Source organism: Myxocyprinus asiaticus, chromosome 2, assembly GCF_019703515.2.
Source record: "Myxocyprinus asiaticus isolate MX2 ecotype Aquarium Trade chromosome 2, UBuf_Myxa_2, whole genome shotgun sequence".
NCBI lineage: Eukaryota > Metazoa > Chordata > Actinopteri > Cypriniformes > Catostomidae > Myxocyprinus > Myxocyprinus asiaticus.
The window spans coordinates 5,483,565-5,511,158 of record NC_059345.1 but is presented as its reverse complement, the minus strand read 5'-3'; the positions used below and the strand labels follow the sequence as shown (position 1 = coordinate 5,511,158).

The 27,594-nt window shown below is 38.2% G+C and overlaps 1 protein-coding gene across 1 annotated transcript in view; it reads left to right on the top strand.

The window, feature by feature from the left end:
• LOC127454009 (piezo-type mechanosensitive ion channel component 1-like) overlaps positions 1-27,594 on the top strand; it is a 141,822-nt gene that overhangs the window by 88,576 nt on the left and 25,652 nt on the right. Inside the window, exons 18-35 of the mRNA XM_051720917.1 lie at positions 2,680-2,843; positions 3,009-3,185; positions 7,877-8,002; positions 10,037-10,237; positions 12,033-12,237; positions 12,676-12,780; positions 13,253-13,409; positions 18,750-18,993; positions 19,076-19,172; positions 21,459-21,624; positions 21,940-22,029; positions 22,120-22,196; positions 23,525-23,599; positions 24,877-24,995; positions 25,084-25,195; positions 25,675-25,755; positions 26,766-26,941; positions 27,017-27,126. Coding sequence (XP_051576877.1) covers positions 2,680-2,843; positions 3,009-3,185; positions 7,877-8,002; positions 10,037-10,237; positions 12,033-12,237; positions 12,676-12,780; positions 13,253-13,409; positions 18,750-18,993; positions 19,076-19,172; positions 21,459-21,624; positions 21,940-22,029; positions 22,120-22,196; positions 23,525-23,599; positions 24,877-24,995; positions 25,084-25,195; positions 25,675-25,755; positions 26,766-26,941; positions 27,017-27,126 — 2,482 coding nt within the window. The remainder of the gene's footprint in view (positions 1-2,679; positions 2,844-3,008; positions 3,186-7,876; positions 8,003-10,036; positions 10,238-12,032; positions 12,238-12,675; positions 12,781-13,252; positions 13,410-18,749; positions 18,994-19,075; positions 19,173-21,458; positions 21,625-21,939; positions 22,030-22,119; positions 22,197-23,524; positions 23,600-24,876; positions 24,996-25,083; positions 25,196-25,674; positions 25,756-26,765; positions 26,942-27,016; positions 27,127-27,594) is intronic.

The following is a 27,594-nucleotide window of genomic DNA, read 5'->3' as shown; positions in this document are numbered from 1 at the left end:
CTAATTAACTCAAAACACCTGCAAAGGCCTTTAAATGGTCTCTCAGTCTAGTTCTGTACGCTACACAATCATGGGGAAGACTGCTGACTTGACAGTTGTCCAAAAGACGACCATTGACACGTTGCACAAGGAGGGCAATTCTTTGGTTATTGTTTATTGATTTATAATCTTAAAAATTACAAACCCTAATATGACCCATACAAGTTTTTTAGTGGTCTTAATATCAGAATATTAGGATAACAGTAATAGACTGACAAAAACAGAAAATCTAATGATTTTAATCACCTTAAAAATTTTGTTTTTCTTTAACAGCTTGAAGGACATTGAACCAAACATTAACTGTTTGTTGTTTGGCCCCATTAATCCTTGACACAGAGAGCTCCATTGGAAGAGACAATAAAAACATGGCAAATAACAAAATAGGGTAGTGGTAGCTCAGTGGTTAAGGCTCTGGGTTACTGATCAGAAGGTCAGGGGTTCAAGCCCCAGCACTGCCAAGATGCCACTGTTGGGCCCTTGAGCAAGGCCCTTGACCCTGTCTGCTCCAGGGGCACCATATCATGGCTGACCCTGCACTCTGACCCCATATGTGGATATATGAAAAAAAAGAATTTCACTGTATATGTGCAAATGTGTGATAAATAATTATTATTATAAAATAATAATACCCATAACAGATATCTTGAAAAAGAGAGTAGATCTGTTTCAGGGACTCTGTGCAAAGACAACAGATGTTAGTTAGAGAGGTAAAATATAGAAAGATTCACTGTTACCAAAATATCAAAAGATTTGAACGTTCAGTAGTAAAGAAAGTAGTGTTGGGGTCGAGTTGGAGTCTTTAAACAATCGAGTCCGAGTTGGGGCCGAGTCCGAGTCCGAATGAATCTGTTCATGAATCTGAATTCAAATTATAACCGTAAACCCAACATCAATATTTTAAGCTTATTTTAAACTTCATAACTAAGAAAAACAGTTTGTCAATATAAATGTAACAAAAACACCTCTGTTGCATTTCATATTCACATTTTATTATTAGTATCCTGAACAAATTTCAAAGTGGTTTCAGAATGAAAGCATCTGCTTTAGGTGTATGAAGACAAAACTGTCCTTCAACACATTTCTTATTGCGTTCTGTTGACATTTCAATTATCTGTTGCTTTTTCCCTCCACTCAAACATAGACTAAAGAAAGTGAAGGCTGCATTAGTCATTACAACCAGAATTATTATTATTATTTCAAATTTTAATGAGGTACCAAGCTTTCTTTCTGAATCTTTTTTCTCTATATGCAAAGCAACTTACAGTGCCCTTATTACAGGGACAATCCCCCTGGAGCAACCCAGAGTTAAGGGCCTTGCTCAAGGACACAATGGTGGTGGCTGTGGGGATCAAACCAACAACCTTTTGCGTACCAATTTAGTGCTTTAGTCCACTACGCCGTCACCACCACTCCTACAAATGAGTCAACACAATAGTAATAAGCACTTGCTGAGAAGTTGATTGATTGATTGATTGATTAATTATAGAAAATACAAAAGAGTACTGATAACTAGTGCTGTTAGTCGATTACATATTTTATCGCGATTAATCGCATCATTTTTAATCGCAATTCATCGCATATTTTGAAAGTAGTGAAATATGACTCTTTATATACTTTATTTTTTCCTGTCAAAATGCATTTATTTGTGTTTTAGGAAAGAAAAAAACAATATGTAACAACATAATGCTTTATTAAAATTTTCCAAAAAAGCCTTTCACAGTATAAAGTTAGAAATGCACTGAAATAGCACCAGTTCAAGTAACATTTAACATTTCCCAAAGTTTAAGTGGGAGTTTGACTAATTAAAAATAACTAGTTTCCCTATAGGTTACATATTCATTGCAATGGGCACTTAATCTCCTAAACTCTCATCCTACACAATATTAATCTGCCGGTTTCCTAAAGCAATCGTAAAGCCGCGTTCATGATTCTCATCAGGGCGTCAATGCCAGCGTCAAGCGGCGCTTTGAACTCCACATGAAAAGCGCTTGCAGACAACGTTTTTGTACTAGTTAAAACTTGACGTGCTTCTGTGGTAATTATATTGCACATAACAGGGGCTGTAAAGTACTTTATTTCTGTCACAAGTCCCATTTTTGGTTTGTTTTGTACAAAAAATAGCGTTAAGTAACACAAACTTCCCATCGCTGTTGTGTGTGTTGTGGTGCGTGCATCAGTGTAATGACTCTGGCTGGACATATCACAAAGGTTCCACCCTGGACCGACCAGTTTTTATGTTGGTTTATGTTTTATTAACGGTAAAGTAAGAAAAGAATTAAGAAAAATTTACATGTTAAGCCTTTTTAATTAATTGCATGCGTTAACGCATTAATTTTGTCAACTCTACCTATAACATAAAAAAGAGGGTAGATCGGTTTCAGGGACTCTGTGCAAAGACAACATTTTTAACATACTTTAAATAAAATCAGGCATCAAAACCATATAATGTACAATAGAAAGGATGGATAAGTACTTTTAGTACTTTTGAAACCTGGTATGGAATACTATATTACAGAAATTGTGATAATAGGATCTGCTTCCAGTATCTGCCTAATCAGTACGATACTGTTTTTTTAAAAAGCACCGCTGATATATAATGCATCCCTGATTTTGTTGTGTCCATTCTTGCTCTGTTCCCAGAGGTGATACCTAGTAAGTGGGGTCTGGTGATGGACAGACTGACGGTGTTGTCCTGGAAGTTCTCTGACACCCTGACACATGTCCAGAGCTTCATCTGGAGAGTACTGGAGCTGCACATTGTCAAGATTGTGGCGTTTTTCGTTGTGTGGGTGGCACTATTGGAGGTCTGCACAGCCTTGTGTTTATTTCATTATTTCGGACTCACATCCTGCTGTTATATTAGTAGTTTCTCTGCCCTCCATCTGCTTCTGTCTATCCTGTTACGAGGTGATAATGTGTCGATGTTGCAACATTTCACCTCCCCTGTTGTTTTCTTCTTTTGTTCACAGCCAACTGTAATGAACTTAGTGCTCGTGGTGCTGTGGAGTTTCGCAATGCCGTATGGCCGTTTCAGACCCATGGCCTCGTGTCTGTCCACCATCTGGGTCTGTGTCATCATCGTCTGCAAGATGCTTTACCAGCTGAGTGTCGTCAACCCTGCCGAGTATTCCAACAACTGCACTGTGGTGAGATAGGAGATCCAAACACAAGCTTACACACTTTATGCAATAATTAGTAGTGGTGTTTGCTAAGGCAAACCACTACTCTTGCTCATACTTCCGCTATAAGGAATTGAGCAAATATCAATAATCGATATGAAAAAAAAAAACATGATCAATGTAGATAACCAATAATTATCTTTATATTATGGCAGAAAGCAATATTATGTCCTACATTAAACATTTGTACTGTTTATGCCTGTTCTTTTCACACAAAAAAAAATAAAAAAAATAAAAATGGCATGCTTCAAGTAAAATTGGGCGTAAAAACATTGAGAGAGGTGTCATGGTACATTTCTAATCAATAAGACTTACAATATCTAGGACCCAGTATATCATGTGATATATAGACATTTCTGGCAATATCTGTAATATTTTTTATGTTATGGCTGATAAAATCTGTACTGTTTCGCCTATTTTTGCACTCTAAACAGTTTAAGCACAGTTAAATCATGACATGCTTTCACTTCCGGGGTGAACGATGGAGTAAGACGTGTTTTGAGTAGCTCCACTGATTTTCATTTCAATTTCATTAAAAAAAGGCAAACGTTAAGCTCACTATTGATGTCAACACCTTAATAGTTTTATCAGAATATACACTGGTGGCCAAAAGTTTGGAATAATGTACAGATTTAGCTGTTTCGGAAGGAAATTGGTACTTTAATTCACCAAAGTGGCATTCAGCTGATCACAAAGTATAGTACCAATTTCTTTCCATAAGAGCAAAATCTGTACATTATTCCAAACTTTTGGCTGCCAGTGTACATTCAACAATGACTCCAACTTGCAAGTTAAAATGCCTCCAAAGAGACCGGGGGGAAAAGATGTTGCTTAGGGAATAGGGCCGGCCGAAACAGTAGGATCGCCTGAAGATATTAACTAAGCATACGGAGCGAGTCATGTCAGGTTAACAATCCTGTGCTTCTGGCGATTGAATCTCTCTGAACGGAACTGTGCAAGGTAAAACAGAAATCAAAGAAAGCTTGAGAGGAGAGGTAGCATTGCTAGAGAGGAAAATTGACGCAAAGTTCGATGCAATGCAGTCGGTTATCGATGGCCATCGTACAACACTCGAGCATCTTGAACAAGCCGCACCAACTTAATCGGATGCTGTAGCAACCTTTCAGGCTCAAGTAAAAAGTATGTCTGCAGAAATATCTGAATTAACAGAGAAATGTTTTGATCTGGAAGGCCGTTCTAAGAAGTAAAATCTCAGGATTTCCGGAGTGTGCGAAGAAATGGAAGATGGACAGGGAGCGAGAGAGTTTGTGGACAAACTACTCATGGAAGTGCTTGGCTTGGAAGAGTTACCCGTTTTAGATTGAGCGCACAGAGACCTCCGCTCCCGTCCCGAGGACAGTGATCCACCGTGACAGTTCATTGTCTGGCTGCACCATTGCCATGTTTTTGAGAATATAATGCGCAGAGTGTCATCGCAAGGGAAGCTGTCCTTTAACGGCCGTCCCATCCGGATATTCAGACTTCCCTGTTGCTGTGGTCAAAGGTCCAGTGGCATTTGGCAAAGTAAAACAACTGCTTCGGGACAAACCTGGGGTTAAGTTTGGAATCGTGTACCCAGCAAAGATTCGTGTGACACTCTGATGGAGAGAAAGTTTTCACCGACCCTAAGGGTTAGGGTTAGGGCTATTCATTTTTGAATAGATAAATAAATGCATGTTGAGCGTTGGAGTCAAGAGGAGCAACCGTTGTTTTGTTTAAGTTCCATTTATTAAGCGGACTCACCATTGGACTATTGTGAGATCTCAAAAGGGTAACATACGGAGGATGGTTTCTCTTTTTTTCTTGTTCTTTGTTATATGTTTTCTTTGCCATCTACTTCATGATGAGTCATGCTGTACATTTGTTCTTGTAACAGTTAGACATGTTCAGTTGTCTAGGGGTTCTTTGGATGGTGGGTGAGTCAGTTCTAAATACGCCTAGGGTAATTACTATGGGTGTTTAAGTAAGTGGTTGGAGCAGACTAACTTAATTGTCATACTCACTGTTTATGCGTAATGATGAGAATTTGAATGTAAAGGGGGTCTCTCTGAGATTCTCAAGTTGGAATGTAAAGGGTGTAAATGAACCAGTTAAGAGGGGGGAAGTATTATCCCACCAGTTAAGAGGGGGGAAGTATTATCCCACTTAAAATCAATGTCATCAGATATTATGTTTCTGCAGGAAACTCGTTTGAAACGAGATGCCCATGTTAGATTGAGTGGTAAATGGATCGGACAAATATATCACTTCAATTTTTCTGCCAAAGCCAGAGGAACAGCAATTCTTATCCGTAAAGGAGTTCCGTTTAAGCATAACCTGACTATTTCAGATAAAGAAGGGAGATATGTGATAGCTGTTGAGGTATTACACTCTGTGCCATTGACATTAGTCAATGTTTATGGGCCAAATTATGATAGCTCTGAGTTTTTCACTAAAGTGTTTGATTGAATTCCAGATATTTCAGATACAAATCTCATAATTGGTGGTTTGATGTGTGGAGAATTCTTAATCAGACTGGTATTGAGTACTCTCTTCATTCGCCAGTCCATAATGTTCATACTAGAATAGATTATTTCATTCTGGATGGTAAGCTTATGCCACAGGTTTGTGATGCCAAATATCATAATATTGTCATTTCAGATCATTGTCAAGTGACCCTCTCTATTAGAATAGATAGTATGGAAAGGCCAAAAAAAGAAATTGGAGGCTTACTCCCCATTTACTTGTAAATACAGCCTTTATTAATTATTTAAGCCAAGAGATAAAGACCTTTTTTGCATTCATTGATATGCCAGACACACCTATAGTAGTACTTTGGGACACTTTCAAGGCATACATTAGAAGATGTATTATTTCCTGTCGGGGGGGGGGGGATTTTCTCCCTTTTTCTGCCCAATTTGGAATGCCCAATTCCCAATGCGCTCTAAGTCCTCGTGGTGGCGTAGTGACTCGCCTCAATCCGGGTGGCGGAGGACGAATCTCAGTTGCCTCCACGTCTGAGACCGTCAACCCGCGCATCTTATCACGTGGCTTGTTGAGCGCGTTACTGCGGAGACGTAGCGCGTGTGGAGGCTTCATGCCATCCACCGCGGCATCCACGCACAACTCACCACACGCCTCACCGAGAGCAAACCACATTATAGCGACCACGAGGAGGTTACCCCATGTGACTGTACCCTCCCTAGCAACCGGGCCAATTTGGTGAACTCCAGGGGTGGTATTCAGCGTCAATACTCACTGAGCTACCCAGGCCCCAATATAATGTACATGTAATTTACCCCAAACTATGACAGGAGACATAATTAAACTCTTTTCCTTTTCTTCCATTTCTTCTCCTTAAATATTTTTGCCAGAGGGGTTTTGGTAGTATGCATAAACTTAACAAAAACAGCATACTGAACATTTCAAGATGCCCCACAGCTTTGAAATGCAAACATAAAGAAAATAATATTTCATATAATAATAACAAAAAGAAGGTTCAGTGGTTGATGATCCATGGTAGACTGTAATATGGTCACATTTATTTTAATAAACTGCTCTCTCAGAATATCCTGTGGGATAGATAGAAGTCAAATTAAGTTCCCCCAAAACTACACCATTACGTTAGTCTTAAAGAGTTTTACACATGGGAGAGATTAAATATATATATAGTAATTTCAGATGAAAGTGGTAGCTAACATGGCCAAGGTGTTTAACTTGGTAACATAAATAACCAAATACTAGCCAAGAGACCATACTAATAGAGCTAGCCAGATAGTTAGCTAGCTAGTAAAAGCCTATCGGCAGTGTACAGACTAAAAAATATATATTTAATAAAGGTTCAATAAAAACAGTTGTCAACAAAAGAGCTGCTTTCATGTGGTCATAGTGTGTTATACATTTCCTTTCTTGAAAACAAACTATCCCCTTCTCTTCTTGTTGGTTTGTTCTTTTTAAGGTAGAGTTTTCCAGGACATTTTATAAGCCCAAACGGTGTAATATTTAAGCAAAAACACATGAGAGGTCATGATGTATATTCAGGGCTTGACATTAACACCCGCCCAACCGCCAAATGCGGGTAGAAATCAGCAGTGGCGGGTAACTCTGTCACCTTTACTAGCCACTTTGGGTGGGTGGCCGCAGCCGAAGCAAAGTTAATTGTATTCTTCTCACGTCCAGCGTTTTACAAGCAGTAAATTATGGAGTTATATGTGTGCCACAATTATAAATTATATTTTGAGCGCACAATATGATATTTTGAGAGTACAAAAATGTTCTGTGTGCGCAAAATTATACTTTAAGCATGCAAGATTTTATTTTGAGCACACAAAAATGTTCTGTGCACGCAAGATGATATTTTGAGTGCACGAAAAGGTATTTTGCACACACGTGAACTCAGTTTTGTAAAACAATGTATATTCTTGCAAAGATGAATTCACTTTGAGCAAACAAAAATCAATTTTGCACTTAAATAAAGTTTATTTGAATGTGAATTTGCACAGAATTCAGAAATTTACGTAACTCCACTGTCAAGATCTTACTCGCTCTCTCTCCTCCTACCCAATCTGCGTGCACTCAGCCAATCAGAGATGTGGTGGTAAATTCTGATTGGCTGGCTAGACCACAGATCATACTGCTAATACTAACTTTAAGGCTACTCTTTGTTCTCTGTGTTGTAGCCAATGATGAACGAAACGAGTCTAGAGCCAGATGAAGTGTTGAACTCTACGCTTTACAAAGCACCTGTGGATCCAGCCAACTGGTTTGGTGTGAGGAAAGATGCTACTGTACTAGGTTACAGCAAGGTGAGATTCAGTTTTACCTACCACACAATTACACTGAGAGCAGCTTGATTATGTTCAGAATGGCATACTACCGTTTATGTATGTAAATTGTTTTTAATTTCTGCATGCATGGAACACCTGGATGACTGACTACATTTGACAAAATATGCATTATACAACATACCATAAAGCAATGGGGTTTACTTGACGTTTCATTTCCATTGTGACTAATGAACTGCGACCAGATTCACAAAACTTTCTTAAGAATAAAATGATTCTCAACTACTATTTTCTTCTTATTTTTGTTATCTTAAGAAAAAAGTTACAAATGTTTTGCATTCTAGAAGATTCCTTCATTTTTCTTAAATTGTCAGCGTTCATAGCTTGATACCTTCTTATGAACTTAGGCCTATTTCAAGAATTTTGTATTTTATTTTTTAAAGAAGATTTTATTGAATCGAGCCCCTGGAAGCAAAATTAACCAACATTTTTAACATTTCTTTCTTGATTTATTATTTGGTTAGAATGTATTATTTGGTTGTAGTAAAAATGCTAAATAACTGTATTTAAATTTTTTCTGAGATGACCTCAGGACACCCCTAAAATTAACCTGCAACATAAAAGGTCAAATGAAAACAATTACGCATACTAAAGTTTCAGTGTTTATTGTTACATACTGCATACTGTTTCTAAAATAGTAGAAAGTATACAGTAGGGATGCGAAAATCTATGCGATGAAAACCCCAAATTATGCATATAAAGTTACATTAACACTTTAATGCATACCTTGGGTCTTAAGTAACCCGGGACCTCATTCTATCCCCTGTACCTTATCTATTTTTTGGAGAAAGGTTGAGGAAGGTTGTGTTCCTCAACCTTTCTCTTCTGAATAGTGTTAAAAAATAAATAAAAATGCTGAAATTTCAAAAAAATCTATATTCAGTTACCAAAAATGTATAGAGTCCCTAAAAACCCGAGTTATGTAAAAGTGTTTTTTTTGTTTGTTTTTTTTGTTCGTTTTTTGTGCTTCCATAAATCATATTTTTATGATTACATTTTTTTTTTATTAATTTTTTAATTAATTAATACTGTATATATTATACATGCTACAGGTGTTTCTTACTCAAGATGTGCTGAGGTTTCAGTGATTGACTTGATTTACATTTGACATTGCCATTTGATGAAGGAACAATGTGGAAGTAAACTATAGCAAGTGTAATACATGAACAGCATGATATGGATATTGTCATTTGAGTGTACTACTGAAATTATGTAAGTTGTGTGTCTATTTAGACTCTAAAAGTAACGTAGAAAATACATATGTGTAACTTAGGTGTTTGACAGCCAGCTGCATCTCATTAAAATTTCAGTGTGGAAGTAATGAATCCTGTTTTTACCCTAGTCTACAGAATATACTGCGCAAAATGCGCTCTGTAGTACGCTAATTTTCCATTTCGGGGGCCTGGGTAGCTCAGTGAGTATTGACGCAGACTACCACCCCTGGAGTCACGAGTTCGAATCCAGGGCGCGCTGAGTGACTCCAGCCAGGTCTCCTAAGCAACCAAATTGGCCCGGTTGCTAGAGAGGGTAGAGTCACATGGGGTAACCTCCTCGTGGTAACTATAATGTGGTTCTCGCTTTCGGTGGGGCACGTAGTGAGTTGTGCGTGGATGACTTGGAGAATAGCGTAAAGCCTCCACACGCACTATGTCTCCACGTTAACGCGCTCAACAAGCCACGTGATAAGATGCACGGATTGACGGTCTCAGACGCGGAGGCAACTGAGATTCGTCCTCCGCCACCCGGATTGAGGCGAGTCACTACGCCACCACGAGGACTTGGAGCGCATTGGGAATTGGGCATTCCAAATTGGGGAGAATTTTTTTTTCCCGAACATACAGTAGCCATTGTGTCTAAAGACAAGTTATGTTTTACATGCTTCTTCAAGTTCATGTTGTTTGCTGAATGTGACACATCATTGCCTGTTTTATGTCTTATGTGGTGACTGTTTTAATAAGTTGCACACTAGCTCTGTGTTCTGCCTCTATGTTTAAGGATCATCTGCTGGTGCTGTTGCTGCTGGTTTTTGAGGTGACAGTGTACCGGCACCAGACTCATCACTACAGACAACAACAGCGTTCACCTCCCTCAATCCCAGCCATCTTTCCCCAGGCCACCCGAGACACGCTGGACCAGAGCCTCCTCCATTGCATCAAATACCTGCTCAACTACACCTTCTACAAGTTTGGTCTGGAAGTATGTACAGTATTCAAAACTGTAGTTTAAGGCCATGTCCACACCAATACAGTTTAGTTTGAAAACCCATTACTTTTGACTTGTTTACGCCTCTCATGCACACTGGAACAGCATTTACTTCCACCAATAACAGAGACTTTTGAAATTGCTTTCTAGTAGGGATGCACCGATATGAAATTTAAAAAAAAAAAACTGTCGGCCGATAACGATACTGATATTTTGCAACTTAAATTATTTTGTTATCAGATCACTGTTTTACTTAGGAATGCTTAAAAATGTACAAAGACGTATAAAAGTTTTTTTCACTGTTCAAACAATAAGTAATTTCCATTGAACATTGGATCTGTGGACAGCCCAAAATTTGAAAGAGAGCCACAGTGAAAGATACATACAAGATAAAAGACTAAATATGATAACATGATGATTGATATGAAAACAGGTTATTTTGTACTTCTAAAACACTTCTGTTTTTTCAGTTTAAAATGCAGCCTTTTAAGGTTTAATAATCGCACAAGGCCATATTGCAATTTCAGTCTTAATTCAGTCAATCATGCAGCATTAATGGATATCGTACCAGTATCTCAGAAGTCAAAGTCTGCTGGTTTTAAAGCATTTTGAATGGTTTCCCTCATCATGTTTACAGTGGCAAGAATATGCGAACCCTTTGGAATTAGCTGGTTTTCTGCATGAATTGGTCATAAAATATGATCTCCTCTTCATCAAAGTCACAAGTATAGAAAAACATAATGTGCTTAAGCTAACAACACACAAACAATTATAATCTTTCATGTCTTTATTGAAAACATCCCATTAAACATTCACAGTGCTGTGGGAAAAAGTAAGTGATCCTCCTTTGGCAGCAATAACCTCAGCCAAGTGTTTCCGGTAGCTGCGGATTAGACCTGCACAATGTTCAGAAGGAACCATTTTTCCTTTCAGAACCGCTTCAGCTCAGCCATATTCTTAGGATGTCTGGTGTGAACGGTTCTCTTGAGGTCATTCCACAGCATCTCTATTGTGTTAAGGTCTGGGCTCTGATTGGGCCACTCCAAAAGGTGGATTTTCTTTTTTTGAAGACATTCTGTAGTGGATTTACTTCGATGTTTAGGGTAATTATCCTGCTGCATCACACAACTTTTTCTGAGCTTCAGATGGCACACAGCCAACCTGAATCATCCTGTCGGATGTCTTGATAAACTTGGAAATTCATTTTCCCCTCGATGATGGCTAGTGGTCCAGGCCCCGAAGCAGCAAAGCAGCCCCAAAACATGATGCTCCCTCCACCATACTTCACTGTTGGGATGATGTTTTCATGTTGGTATATGGTGCCCTTTTTACGCCATACATAGTGCTGCGTGTTCTTCACAAACAATTCAACCTTAGCTTCATCAGTCCACAAAAAATTTTCCCAGCGGTCTTTTGTCTAACTGTGGACAGATGAATATCTAAGCTTAGAGTCATTGTCGTGCTGGAAAGTCCAAGTGCGTCCCATGCGCAGCTTTCAAGCAGAAGAATGCAAATTGTCTGCCAGTATTTTCTGATAACATGCTGCATTCATCTTGCCATCAATTTTCACAAGATTCCCCGTGCCTTTAGAGCTCACACACCCCCAAAACAGGATAAATTCCAATAGGAATCCTGTACACGTTCCTCTAGATTTTGGAATTAATTAAATAATTTTACACTTATATTGCACTTTTTCGCTAGGTACTTGGACTCCAACATATTTTTCAGAATTGATTTCTCAAATAGTTTATATAAAAAGGATGAAACTTTTATTTTTTTCCCTCTCTAGATTTGTTTCCTCATGACAGTGAATGTTATTGGTCAGCGTATGAACTTCCTGGTTATCATCCATGGCTGCTGGTTGGTGGCCATCATGGTGCGGCGGCGCAGAGCTGCTATTGCCAAGATCTGGTCCAAGTACTGCCTGTTTCTGGTCGTCTTCATGATATATCAGTATGTCTTGTGTGTTGGCATCCCGCCTGCCCTCTGTAAAGGTGAGTTTATCATTCAAGTCCAAAACACTGAATATAAATTTCACCATATCACTGTAAAATGAATATTGTTTACCTTTAACAACAGCGATTCTTGTCTAACTTTAGAGTATTATGTAATGTATGATATTCTAACGCTCGTAGTGCGAGACGCTCAAGGCAAAACAGCGAGACTTGATGCAGCAGGCACAGACGTCAATTTGACCAACAATTAGTTATGAAAACAAGAAATAAAAATGTATTAAATGTACTTTCTTAATGCACATTCCAGGTCTTACTGTGCACAGTTTATCAGTTTACGTTATTCCAAAGAAAATGTTTGCCTCTGTAATCTTTCTTAAAAGTGAAGTGACTTGATCTGCCTTTAAAATGATTCCTAAAGATTTCTCAGTAAGTGATGTGATTCTCTCTTGTAACCTGACCCATCCCTCATGGCTATAGATTACCCGTGGAGATGGAAAACCATTGTAACCATCCACTCAGCGCTGGTTAAATGGATCTACTTACCAGACTTCTACACCATCCCCAACTCGAAGAACCTTATAGGTGAGTGACATCAACACCTGAACAGCCAATAGAACAGCAAACTCACATGTTATCCTACCTAAAGTGGCCCAGAAAGTACTTGGACACTTAAGCCATGCTTAAAAATGTCTGAATGCCAATGCATTAGATAGCAATATAGCCTATCAATCGAAGTGTCAACTGCGCTGAAATGCAGCTGTAGATTTTTTTGCAATGCTGTCGCAATACTTCATTTATCATTTAAAAACATCTATTTGTGAGTTTATTTACTTAAAAGGTGCGCTTGTGCTGTCTTTCTTTAAAAACAATGCCACTTGCTTTGGTATTTTGTATCTAATGCAATAGCATTCATTCATTTAAGTGAGGCTAAAGTGTCCAGATACTTTTTGGGGCCACTGTATTGTGAAATCTGTTGTCCCTCTTGAAAACATGATGAAATTTGAATTTACTGGTGGCCAAAAGTGAATTCTAAACCTCAGATGATCTGTTTCAGCGGACTTCCTCCTGCTGATGTGCGCCTCCCAGCAGTGGACCGTATTTGAGAATGAGAAGAAGGAGGAATGGATGGTCATGGGAGGAGAGAATAAAGACCACCCTGACCCCATGGAAGAAATGCCCTTCAACCCTGCCCCCAACTTCATCAACTGCATGTAATGCCTCATGTGTATTAGTAAAGAACTGCAATTAGAAATAGTTTGATTTGTCAATTACTGGGATTTGGTGTGCAGAGCTTTTACATTATTGAAAGTGTTACATAGAAAAGTAAAAAAAAAAAAAAAAATGGAGATGATTCACTGCGGTCACATTCATACAGTGCTCACAATATGAATCTTATATGTAATTCAGACTAAAGCAATCATGGGATGCTGTACATGCTAATTTCACCATGCTGAAGGGGCTTTCTTAGTCATGACACAAAGTGGAACGCATAAAAATGTGGTAAAATGATAATAATCGGTTTCACTGATTAATCGGTGCCGATAGTTGCTTTTTGGAACTATCGGTTATCTGCAGAAACTGGTGCCGATAGTTGCTAAAAGTTTTTTTTCTCTCTGTAGCTGTGCAGGCTCAGGGTTGGGGAGTAACAGAATACATGTGATGGGATTATGTATGTAAAATACAAAATATGAGTAACTGTATTCCACTACAGTTACAATTTAAATCATTGGGAATCAGAATACAGTTACATTCAAAAAGTATTTTGATTACTGAAGAGATTACTTTGCATTTTATTGTCATTTGTTTCATTTAATGTTTAGACCAGGGGTTTTCAAAGTCAAAGACATTGTGGCCTCCCTTGTGACTAACCTTCACAACCTGTGCCATGTCAGAGATGCGTCAACCCACTGTGTTGTCAGAGAGTGGAATAGAATCAAGCTTAGAAGCTGCTGCCTCTCCTACCATCAAGGAACACATATATTTGGCTGCCGGTGTTCTGACAATCTGTGCTATCTGCTCAGGATGTGCTAACAGCAGTAAAAACAGTGATATGTAAAGTTAAAGGCATGGGAGAACCTGTCATTATGTATTGCAACAGCACGAAATGTGGCAGAGGATGAATCTCAGTTGCCTCCGCGTCTGAGACCATCAGTCCGCACATCTTATCATGTGGCTTGTTGAGCGCGTTACCGCAGAGACCTTGTGGAGGCTTCACACTATTCTCTGCGGCATCCATACACAACTCACCACATGCCCCACCGAGAGCGAACCACATTATAGCGACCACGAGGATGTTACCCCATGTGACTCTACCCTCCCTAGCAACTGGGCCAATTTGGTTGCTTAGGAGACCTGGCTGGAGTCACTCAGCATGCCCTGGATTCGACCTCACGACTCCAGGGGTGGTATTCAGCGTATTCATACTCGCTGAGCTACCCAGGCCCCCCTGTAAATCCTAAACTTAAATAGTGCTCATCGAATCGTCGTCTTTTGGGTTTGACCCCTGAAACTGAAGAATTCTAAATTGGTGGTCTCAGAAACCACTCCATTGTTATTACAGACTAATGTGTCACGTCTGCTTTATTGCCGGGCTTGACAAATATCAGAGAATCTTCACAAAGATTCTTGATAATTTTTTGTTTTTTGTTTTTTTGCCTATTATTTTCAGAACTGTTTAAATAATGTTTTAAATATAATAAAATAGTTAAACTCAATACATACACACACACACACACACACACACACACACACACACACATATATATATATATATATATACACTATATTGCCAAAAGTATTCGCTCACCCATCCAAATAATTGAATTCAGGTGTTCCAATCACTTCCATGGTCACAGGTGTATAAAATGAAGCACCTAGGCATGCAGACTGCTTCTACAAACATTTGTGAAAGAATGGGCCGCTCTCAGGAGCTCAGTGAATTCCAGCATGGTACTGTGATAGGATGCCACCTGTGCAACAAGTCCAGTCGTGAAATTTCCTCGCTACTAAATATTCCACAGTCAACTGTCAGTGGTATTATAACAAAGTGGAAGCGATTGGGAATGACAGCAACTCAGCCACGAAGTGGTAGGCCACGTAAAATGACAGAGCGGGGTCAGCGGATGCTGAGGTGCATAGTGCGCAGAGGTCGCCAACTTTCTGCAGAGTCAATCGCTACAGACCTCCAAAGTTCATGTGGCCTTCAGATTAGCTCAAGAACAGTGCGTAGAGAGCTTCATGGAATGGGTTTCCATGGCCGAGCAGCTGCATCCAAGCCATACATCACCAAGTGCAATGCAAAGCGTTGGGTGCAGTGGTGTAATGCACGCCGCCACTGGACTCTAGAGCAGTGGAGACGCGTTCTCTGGAGTGACGAATCATGCTTCTCCATCTGGCAATCTGATGGACGAGTCTGGGTTTGGTGGTTGCCAGGAGAACGGTACTTGTCTGACTGCATTGTGCCAACTGTGAAGTTTGGTGGAGGGGGGATTATGGTGTGGGGTTGTTTTTCAGGAGCTGGGCTTGGCCCCTTAGTTAAAGAGATTTTGGACAATTCCATGCTCCCAACTTTTTGGGAACAGTTTGGGGATGGCCCCTTCCTGTTCCAACATGACTGTGCACCAGTGCACAAAGCAAGGTCCATAAAGACATGGATGAGCGAGTTTGGTGTGGAAGAACTTGACTGGCCTGCACAGAGTACTGACCTCAACCCGATAGAGCACCTTTGGGATGAATTAGAGCGAAGACTGCGAGCCAGGCCTTCTCGTCCAACATCAGTGTCTGACCTCACAAATGCGCTTCTGGAAGAATGGTCAAAAATTCCCATAAACACACTCCTAAACCTTGTGGAAAGCCTTCCCAGAAGAGTTGAAGCTGTTATAGCTGCAAAGGGTGGGCCGACGTCATATTAAACCCTATGGATTAAGAATGGGATGTCACTTAAGTTCATATGCGTCTAAAGGCAGATGAGCGAATACTTTTGGCAATATAGTGTATATACCCTGTCAGAAATTGTGAAGCATTGGCATTGATTTTGAAAATATGACTGATCATGCAAAAAAACTGTCTTTTATTTAAGGATAGTGATCATATGAAGCCATTTATTATCACATAGTTGTTTGGCTCCTTTTTAAATCATAATGATAACAGAAATCACCCAAATGGCCCTGATCAAAAGTTTACACACCCTTGAATGTTTGGCCTTGTTACAGACACACAAGGTGACACACACTGGTTTAAATGGCAATTAAAGGTTAATTTCCCACACCTGTGGCTTTTTAAATTACAATAGGATAGATACTGAGCCATGGGGAGCAGAAAAGAACTGTCAAAAGACCTGCGTAACAAGGTAATGAAACTTTATAAAGATGGAAAAGGATATAAAAAGATATCCAAAGCCTTGAAAATGCCAGTCAGTACTGTTCAATCACTTATTAAGAAGTGGAAAATTCGGGGATCTCTTGATACCAAGCCAAGGTCGGGTAGACCAAGAAAGATGCCACAACTGCCAGAAGAATTGTTCGGGATACAAAGAAAAATCCACAGGTAACATCAGGAGAAATACAGGCTGCTCTGGAAAAAGACGGTGTGGTTGTTTCAAGGAGCACAATACGATGATACTTGAACAAAAATGAGCTGCATGGTCAAGTTGCCAGAAGGAAGCCTTTACTGCGCCAGTGCCACAAAAAAGCCCGGTTACAATATGTCCAACAACACCTTGACACGCCTCACTGATTCTGGCACACTGTAATTTGGAGTGACGAGACCAAAATAGAGCTTTATGGTCACAACCATAGGCGCTATGTTTGGAGAGGTGTCAACAAGGCCTATAGTGAAAAGAAAACCATCCCCACTTTGAAAACCCCTGGTTTAGACTATTCAGTTGAAAAACATTTATCCATAGAAATTATGCGATGCGAGGAGCGTTTGAGCAGCAGTGAAACACTTTCTTATGCTGTGTTACATTCGTACAAGTTCATACTGTTTTGAGTGAAAAGGTGAATATGATGTCACTGAGGAATTTCCCTTTCCCTTGGGAGCTTAATAGAGGAGCTACTGTACATAATGTTTCTACAGCTTAACAAAAAAAACAGTTTGAAACGCTTTGACAGATGAAACATAAATCCAATAAATACAAGACAACATGCCTTGTCAATGTTTTTTATGCGGTTAGGGTATTTTTACAAGAAATGCTAACCAATATAGCATTTAACGTCATATAGAAAGCTACAAACAATACATTTTCTGCATCATTCTATGAACAGAATCCACATGCAATTAGAAAAGGATGTTGTTGTGTACACTCTGTGGGGTTTTGAAGTTTGGAATTGCAAAAATAGTTAACCTTTTGTAAACTGTCATGTGAACATTTAGCTTTATTGTAGGCTAAAATGCTATTTCTTGCCTTTACAAGCATCTTTAAGGCGCGATTATATTTTGTAATAAATTCTATGACGAAAATGCACGTTGGAGCATAACTTTTTTCTCTAGAAAGACCTTTGATAATAGAGCATAGATGTACTGCAAAAATTGTTATTGACCTTGAGTAATCTAACGGAATACGTTACAAATGATATTTTACAGCATGTATTCTGTAATCTGTAGTGGGATACTTTTTAAAAGTAACCTTCCCTACCCTGGCCGCGCTGTAGTATTCTTCAGTTAGAACGGCTTGGTTCTAGACCTTCGGTTTTCAAACCGGGATGCGCGCCTCCCCAGGGGGGCACCAGAGCATGTCAGAGGAGGCGCGGAGATTGATGATAAATTCACCAAATAAAATCAAAAGATACATAAATACGATAAAAATGTATGTCAAGATAAATGCAAATTAATAGCTTAATGGACTGTAGTCCAGCTTAATAGGCCGTGGATTTATAGCGTTATAATACTATTAAATGTTGTGAACGAATGCATATCATGCGAGAGAGCATCCGTGTACCGGTTGAGCGAGCTCGACTCTCTCCGCTCGCATGCGGATTTCCTTTGTTCTCTAACAAAATTGACGTTGACATTGAACGTGCGCTCTCAGATATATGCTCCTCTATCAAATCTCCCCGCTCTCGCGCACAGAGTGCGTGTGCATGCTCAAAATGTGTCCTGTGCCCTCACGAATCTATTGTAAAGCTCTGCCTCTGTTCATCCGTCACGACGTGTCCATTGTTACAAGTTCAGCATGATATCGTGTCGAAATATCTTCATGTGTTTCTGACAAGTGCATTTTCACATAGAGACGGAAAATAATCCAAAATACGGTTTCATATTATTAATAGACAAATATTTATAGCCGTTAATCACGCACCAGTATTGCCGAATGAGCCTGTCAGACTGAATTTTTGTCATTTGTACACTCTTTTGTTTTAAACACCCCTTACCTGTGGTAAAATCAATGTAACGCATTGCCTCGAGTGGCAAATTGCTTTCTTTTATGACAGATTTGATCGTGGCTCATCAAATAAAACAATCTGGTTAAAAAATTACTATATATTAGAGTATATCATCTGAATTCCTAAACGTTCATGATGGTGACTCTTTCCCTCTCTTTGTTTTTATAGGTGTTATCTGGACATGGCAAAAACCCTGGTGTTCCGCTACATGTACTGGTTTGTGTTGACGGTGGTGTTTGTGACCGGAGCGACTCGCATCAGTGTCTTTGGGTTGGGTTACCTTCTTGCCTGCTTCTCTTTCCTGCTGTTCGGCACACAGCTGCTGATCAAACCGTCCCGCACGCGTCTGCTTATGTGGGACTGTCTCATCATTTACAACGTAGCTGTGATCATCTCCAAAAACATCCTGTCTGTAAGTGAACAGCAATGCATTTAACATTGAACTACACTCACACCTTCAGCCATAAGGTTTATAAACACCTTGTTTGTGTTAGATACTGGCGTGTGTATTTGTGGTGGAGATGCAGAAGAACTTCTGCTGGGTCATTCAGCTCTTCAGTCTGGTGTGTACAGTCAAAGGCTACTATGACCGTAAGTCTCACACTGCTGTTCTGCTGCAATGTATTAAAGCAGTGTTGTCACACCACACACCCCCTTCTTATTTTTGACAATTTCAAGCCTCCTCCATGACCCTATCTCAAGTACACATTGAAGTACACATGCAAATACCCAGTGGCACGGTCAAACTTTTAAATATAACAACCAAATACAGCTTGCAAGAAATAAAAAATTCCATTTAGTTTATTCTAAAATATTTATATACATTTTAGTTATAAATAAGAATCAGTGTTGGGCAGCAGTTATCTAGAAGTAGGGACGGGACTAACTTAACTACATTTTTCAGTTGCGTGACAGTAGTGCGGCTTTTCTAGTAACAAGCTACATTTTCCAACGAGTAGCGCTGTAGCCTCACAAAACGTTACATTTGTCACATGGTATTGCAAACGCAGCAATGAACCCGAGGGAGTAAACAAACACGCTCACCTGAACCATCCTCTCTCTCTCTCCTGTAGTGCTGGGAAAACCAAATCATTTTAGTGAGTCGGTTCTTTCGAACGATTCATGTAAATTAACTAGTCCTCCTAAATGATTCACTGATTCACTTGATCCCTGCTTAGCCTTAAAGGGACTTTAAAGGAAAATATTTAGTTAGTTGCTGCTGTTTCTAACTATGTTTCAATTCAGTTGTATAAAAGGGTGTTTTCTAGTTTTCTAGACTAGCTATAATAAGAATACATTTATCTGCAGTTTAATGGTGTCCCACTATTTGTTTAACCCTTATGAAAACTAACCATGGTTGATGTTGATGTTACCATGACATGTTAATTTTGTGGCTACTATAGTTTTACTACCAATTCACTACTGTAATTAAAACAGGTTAATTTTGTAAGGGAATGAGACCCTGATTAAATGTATATTATTGAATTCTGCAATTGCAGAATAAAATAATATGATCTGATTGTAATATGTCTAAAAATATATTCTTTTTTATATAGCTTCAATGTAGTTATCTACTTTTTGTTAGTAGCTTGAAGTGTAGCTAACTATTTTTCTACAGAACGCAAACAAAGTTTTTTAGACGAATATTTCAGCTCTGTAGGTCCATACAATGCAAGTGAATGGTTGCCAGAACTTTGAAGATCTAAAAAGTATATAAAGGCATCAGAAAAGTAATCCATATGACTCCAGTGGTTAAATCCATGTCTTCAGAAGTGATATGAAACAGATCAATATTTAAATCCTTTTTTTACTATAAATTCTCCTCACTGACCAGTAGGTGGATATATGCACGAAGAATGCGAATCGCCAAAAACAAAAGAAGATGTATATCTATAAAAAGGACTAAAAAGGACTGTTTGTCACCCATACCTAAAGTATCATATGGCTTCTGAAGACATGGATTTAACCACTGGAGTCATATGGATTACTTTTATGCTGCCTTTATGTGCTTTTTGGACCTTTCAAAATGTGGACCCTGTTGACCCAGAGCAGAAATATTCTTCTAAAAATCTTTGTTTGAGTAAATGATTTTTTTTTTTTTTTTTTTGGGTGAACTGTACCTTTAAGTTATGAGTAGCTTGTAGCTTGTGAAGCTAATTTAAAACTAGTAGCTTTGTAGAGGACCGTTTTACTCTTAATTTTCATTCTTGTTTTCATTAAAGTTGCAGTGTGTGATTTCTGCACCACTAGCAGCACCGAACATAATGGCAAAACTACTTAAACACACTGCCCATCTTTCACTGGTCAGACAAAAAAATAAAAATAGTTCTTGTCCAAACTCACTCCAATGTTGCTGTGTTGGGTCGCTCAAACAACAGATCACATATCCTTTTGGAACCACTATTGGCTAATTTAAACTCATTTCAGCTTTTTAAACAATTGCAGTTTTAAGTTGTCAATTCTTGCAAGCGAATCCAGATGTAGGGAAATTTAAGGGATTGAAGTTTGGCTGGTTACCATGGCTGAGTTCCTGCTGATAGATGTCATAACTACACGAACTGGGCCTAAAAAGCATCTTTTTCCATTGACGTCCATTCAAAAGTAGCGGTGCATTCTAACTTCATCAAATGTCATATCATAGTAGATTTTGCATTAGCAAACACCACTAATAAAATGCTTACATGTATGATATCAAGTTGCCTTTTGCAGGTACATTTATAACAAGTTCTATAACTATTTCTCCATTACTAATACTTTCCTGCATCCTAGTTTGGAAACTGCTGTCCTAAAATACACCTTTCCAGAACATAGGACAGTCAGATATAATCGAGTGTGTGTGTGTGTGTGTGTGTGTGTGTGTGTGTTTGTATTCCTCAGCAAAGTCAGTGTATGATAAAGAGTGTTCTCTGCCTGTGGAAGAGGCTGGCATTATCTGGGACAGCATCTGCTTCTTCTTCCTCCTCCTCCAGAGGAGAGTCTTCCTCAGTTTTTACTTCCTGCACGTGTCTGCAGATCTACAAGCATCTGCGCGACAGGCTTCTCGGTGAGTGAGTGCGACCCCCTGCTGGACACCATCAGTGACATGCACTACCAGTCAAAAGTTTGGACACACCTAGTCATTCTTTATCATTACTATTTTTCACACTTAAGAATAATAGTAAAGTCATTGAAACTTTGAAATAATGGACAACATCAAAAATATTGTTCACTATCAGCTCTAACTCATCTGTAGAGAAAAGATTATGAGATTATGAGAAACATAAATCCAGTAAAGTGTGTCCAAAATATTTACTGGTAGAGTAGAAAGATTATTTCCTGACCTGTTTTTGACCTGTCTTTGTGTGTGTGCATTCATCAGGGGTTTTGAGTTGTTCCGCGCCAGCATTATAAAGAACATGCATTTCTATCAACAAGCTGAGAAGAAATCACTCAAGCAGCTGAAGGAATCGTGAGTTATTGTGTCTGTTCTTTGGCACAATGTAGATAAAAGTCAGAATGTACTTCAGTCACTCTGTATTCACTCTGTGTATTTCCTTAGAATGAAGCGCATACGTGACAAACAGCAGAAATATAAAGAAGGACGTAAAACTTCTGAATTGGAGGAGCAGCCGTCAGGTACAAATGCACTCACAAAATGACAAACAAATAATAATGATCAATGTTTGAAAAGACAAATGTTGTTCCTGGAAGCATAGAACAAAATAATGACTATAAATAATATGGTGTGGGAGGGTCTTATTCAAAATGGTAAATATATGAATTTCATACCTACTTCAACAGGGTTGAAAGAATGTAGCACTTTAGATATCCCCATATATGTAGCTATCCCCTATGTGTCTAAAGTGACAGCGCTGGTACTTGGCCGTAAAAACTTTAGATTTTTTTTTAAAGTTCAGCAGTATCCTTTTCAGATTAAATAAATACATATTTTCCAGAATTTTTTTTTTTCTTCTGATATTTGCTTGTTACTATTAGACATTTTTGCACATATCTCCAATCCCGTAACATTCAACCCCAAAACATTTGAAATGTAACAGGGTTGAGACAAAACATGTTTTGTAAGAGAAATGCCATGGGTTATTCTGCATTTTGTGATTAATCTATTCAAATTATCTAAGTATATTAACTCCAAACCTACTGTAACAGGGTTGAAATAATGTAGCACTTTAGATAACTCCCTATAGTGATCCACTATGTGTCTAATGTTATTAAAGTGCTGGCACTTTGGGCCTGATGTAAAAACTTGAAAGTTTAGCAGTAACTTTTCAGAATAAATAAATACATATTTTCCAGATTTATTTATTTATTTATTAAGATATTTGCTTGTGAACACCGCTATTAGACATTTTGCACTGATTTCCAACCCCAAAACATTTGAAATGTAACAGGGTTGACACAAAACATGTTTTGAAAGAGAATTGTCATGTATTATTTATATTTCTGTGATCTTTTTTATTTTTTTTAATTAATTTATTATCAGTATATGAATTCCAAACCTATCTTGACAGGGTTGAAATAATATAGCACTGTCCCCCTATGGCAATCCCCAATTTGTCTATAGTTGTTATGGTGCTAGTACTTTGGGCCTGAGGTAAAATAAATAAATAAAAGATTTCTAGAAAGTTCAGCAGTAACCGTTTCAAATTAAATTAATAAATATCTTCCAGAAAGTTGGCACAAGTGGCACTGTTTTTTGAGAATCACCATACTACACTCTTACTGGTAGCTAAGAACGCTATCATATTAAACATAATACTTAATAAACAAACATACAATTGGTGGGGAATGTGTACAGTGCTGTGAATGTTGGCCATCCAAATTCTTCTGAAATCTTCAAAAATGCCTGCTGAATTCTGTGGCTGCAAATTCCATGCAGAGTTACTCAAGCATGTTTTGGTCTGACTCCATAAGCCATACATCCCTTATTTGTGTTAAATTCACAGACTCCCAGGAGCAGAAGGAGAGACTGCTGTCCAAGTCTGAAGGGTGGCAGTATCCCTGGATGGACCACACGACTGGTAAACTCACCTGCCATAGTTTCATCCAATGTGGAATATAGAGCTGACCTCTGTTAAAAATCTGGTTAATTCTTAACTTGTAAGTCATATCAATCTGTTCATATATCATATCAGTTGACTGTAATCTGCTTTCTTTCTCTGGATTAATAACATCCCTTTAGTGCTGTCACTCGATTAAAATTTTAAATCGCGATTAATCGCATTCATTTTTATAGTTAATCGTGATTAATCGCAGATTTTGAAAGTGTTGAAAATAGGCTCCAATTTTTTTTTTAACAAGACTTTAGACATGTTTGGATCTCTCTTCATTTACTCACCTTTATGTTACTCAAAACCCACATGATTATTTTTTTCATGGAACATGTCCATATTTCACCCCCCAGAAAAGAAAATAAATTATATTTTGTACAAATAAAATTAAGCCTATTAAAAAAGTGTTCTTTTTTTTTTCAGTCAGCATAAATGTAAGGCTGTACACTACAAGGTTATTATTGTTAAGTAAAACAAACATTAATAGAAAAACAATATAGAATAAAACATTTTAATTAGCTGAAATAAAAAGAAAAACTGAAATAATTTTAAGCACTGAATCTAAAACAAATGAAATTTTATGGCCCCAAAACTAAAATAAATTAAAAAAATAACCATTAATTATTTTAAGTTTGCATTTTAAATAGTACAGTGATTTACAAATACTAGGGGAAATGTGCTTAATTGTCATGAAAATAATGTCACAACGCCATATCAGTTGACGTGTATATATATAAATATATATATAAGCCAACTGAGATATATATATATCAGTTGCTGTGTGTATATATATATATATATATCAGTTGCCGTGTGTATATATATATATATACATGGCAACTGATATATATATATATATATATATATATATATATATATATATATATATATATATATATACGCCAACTGAGATATATACGGCAACTGAGATATATATATATATATATATATATACACGCCAACTGAGATATATACGGCAACTGATATATATACACGCCAACTGAGATATATACGGCAACTGATATATATATATATATATATATATATATATATATATATATATATATATATATATCGGCAACTGGTATATATATACGCCAACTGGTGTGTATATATATATATATATATATATATATATATGTATAAAATATTCAGGGAAAAGGTCGTGTTCAAAATCATTTTCTTTCACTTTTGTTTCATGAAAAACGCTGCTAGGTTTAATTAGTGAATGTTTTTTGTTGTTGTAGTGTTGCATTCTGGGGAATACTACTTGTTTGAGTCTGACAGTGAGAAAGAGGAAGACGAGTCTTTGCAGGAAACAGAAGACTTTGCTAAACAGAAACCTCACAAACAGACTGCGTTTCAGGTGAACACTTGTATATCATGCAATATATTTGGTACGACAGAAGTAGTGTGACCGCTGCAGAAATGAATGTTTGAACTGTTGCCCACAGCTGGCATATCAGGCCTGGGTCACCAGCGCGAAAGAAGCCCTGAAAGGACATCAGCGGAAACAGAGAGAGCAGAGACTGGAAAACAAGACACAACAAACCTCACAGACCTCAGGTAAAACTACATACGGATAAATGACAAATGGTTGTCTCAGGTGATAAAAAATTAGAAATATTTAAAAATCTAGTGTCAAGTATGAAGAAATGTCATCTTTGTGTCCATGTTGGTTTCATATGTTTTTGAAAGAAGTTTATGCAATTTCTAAAAAAAAAAAATAATAATAATAAATTGGTTTAATGACTTAAAAAATGTAAAAAGTAAAAAAAGTAAAAAGTATTTAAATATTTTCTTGCACCTTGAATAAATGTGAGTGTACACAACTTAAAAATGTAAGGTAAAAAAAAAAAATATATTTTTTTTTTTGTGGTATCACCACATGACTTTAATGCGGTGGACAAATAGTTTTTAAATATTGAAAATATTTTAAAACAAAATGACACATATAAAACATGCGTAGATACATACACAAAGAGAAAAAAGCAACCCGCTGTGTACGCTGCAGCATTTCACTATGTCTCCTTGATGGTTCTCAGATGATGCAGAGGAGGCTGGAGCCGTTTTCAATGCTGAAAATTCCCCAAAAGAGGAGATGGGAGAAGAATCAGAGGAGTTAGGTAAGTATCCGGCCGTATCATGACTCCGGTTACAGAAATACTCAAACCAGCACGTCTGGCACCAACAATCATCCATGCAATTATCTAATCAGCCAATCGTGTTGCAGCAGTGCAGTGCATAAAATCATGCAGATACGGGTCAGGAGCTTCAGTTAATGTTCACATCAACCATCAGAATGGGGAACAAATGTGACCTCAGTAATTTGGAGTGTGGCATGATTGTTGGTGCCAGATGGGCTGGTTTGAGTATTTCTGTAACTGATGATCTCCTGGGATTTTCATGCACAACAGTCTCTAGAATTTACTCCGAATGGTGCCAAAAACAAAAAAACATTCAGTGAGCGGCAGTTCTGTGGATGGAAATGCCTTTTTGATGAGAGAGGTCAACAGAGAATGGCCAGACTGGTTTGAACTGACAAAGTCTATGGTAACTCAGATAACCACTCTGTACAATTGTGGTGAGAAGAATATCATCTCAGAATGCTATTCTGAGATGCGGGTTGGCGCCGTTTTGGCTTCAAGAGGGGGACCTACACAATATTATGCATGTGGTTTTAAAGTTGTGGCTGATCGGTGTACTTTGACACCTAGCGGCTTGGATGCAGCATAATTTAAAATCAATAGTTTTCAGTTTCAGATATCATTGTAGAAATGTAGTATTCACAGTCAGCCATGATTACTTTAATCAATGAGTAAAAGTTAAATAACAGGACAGTTACTGAGATTAAGCGAGTAGTATTCGGCTGGTCATGTGATTCTAATATGGCAGCCCCCATGTGCGGACCCTCTCCATGTAGAATAAAACAGCTTTTATAAGGTTACTGATATGACTGGAGTCTTCATCTCATGTGAGTAGTCATGATTCCCTACAAAATTACAATTCATGTCTTTAGGAGTTAAACTTTTTTAATGAGGGAAAAATTACTGAGTGCACCTTTAACTGAAGTGTTTAATTTCACCATTTGTTGCTTTGTTATATAATCAGATTTTTTACATAACATTTTCTCCAGCCACTGGCAGTGATATAGTGCAAAGAATCCTGGACATCCTGAAGTTCCTGTGGGTGCTTTTCCTGGCTATAGTGGACGGATTCACCCTGTGGCTGAACATACTTACCAAACAGTATGTAGATACCTCCATGGTCCTGAGTGAGGAGCGCTACCTCTTCATTCACAACGTCAGCCAGGTGGGTCACTCACTCAAATACATGATACACACTGTACGGTCTGAACTGTTCTCATGAAAGCTGTGTCATCCACAGAGAGAACCCCCCCTGGATGACCAGCTGTCTCAGGACAGTGAAAACCTTACTCTAGACACCTGTCTCGATGAAACGGACACGGACAATGTTCGCTTCAGTCATGACGTCAAGTGAGTGTGACCTGTTCACCTGCCATTTATTCAAAGTGTGCATTCTCATCTAGGATGTAATGTTTAGATTGTTTGCAATACTGTAGGTCACTAAAATGTGCACTGTCAAATGCTAGAGCAACAGTCAGCAGATTCCTAATCAGGTGCAATGTGTGAATTTCAGATTTTGAATTTAGCCTCGGATTGACATGATATAGATAGCTTTTAACGCTTGTCGGCAGTAGTCATGTTTCCATCCAAGATACAAATTGAATTTGCGAAAAATCTGAAAAACAAACTAATAAAGCAGCGTTTCCAAACCATGTGTTCAAGTGAACAAAATCATCACTTCTAGGGAAACAAAACTGAACAAATTGGAAGATGTAGCCAATGGGGAGGCCATTGTGGCTCTTTTGTTCAATGTAATATATTATTTGCGGGAGGAAAGTCCTGGAAGGTAATTATAGCCAATCATTTTGATGACAGGCT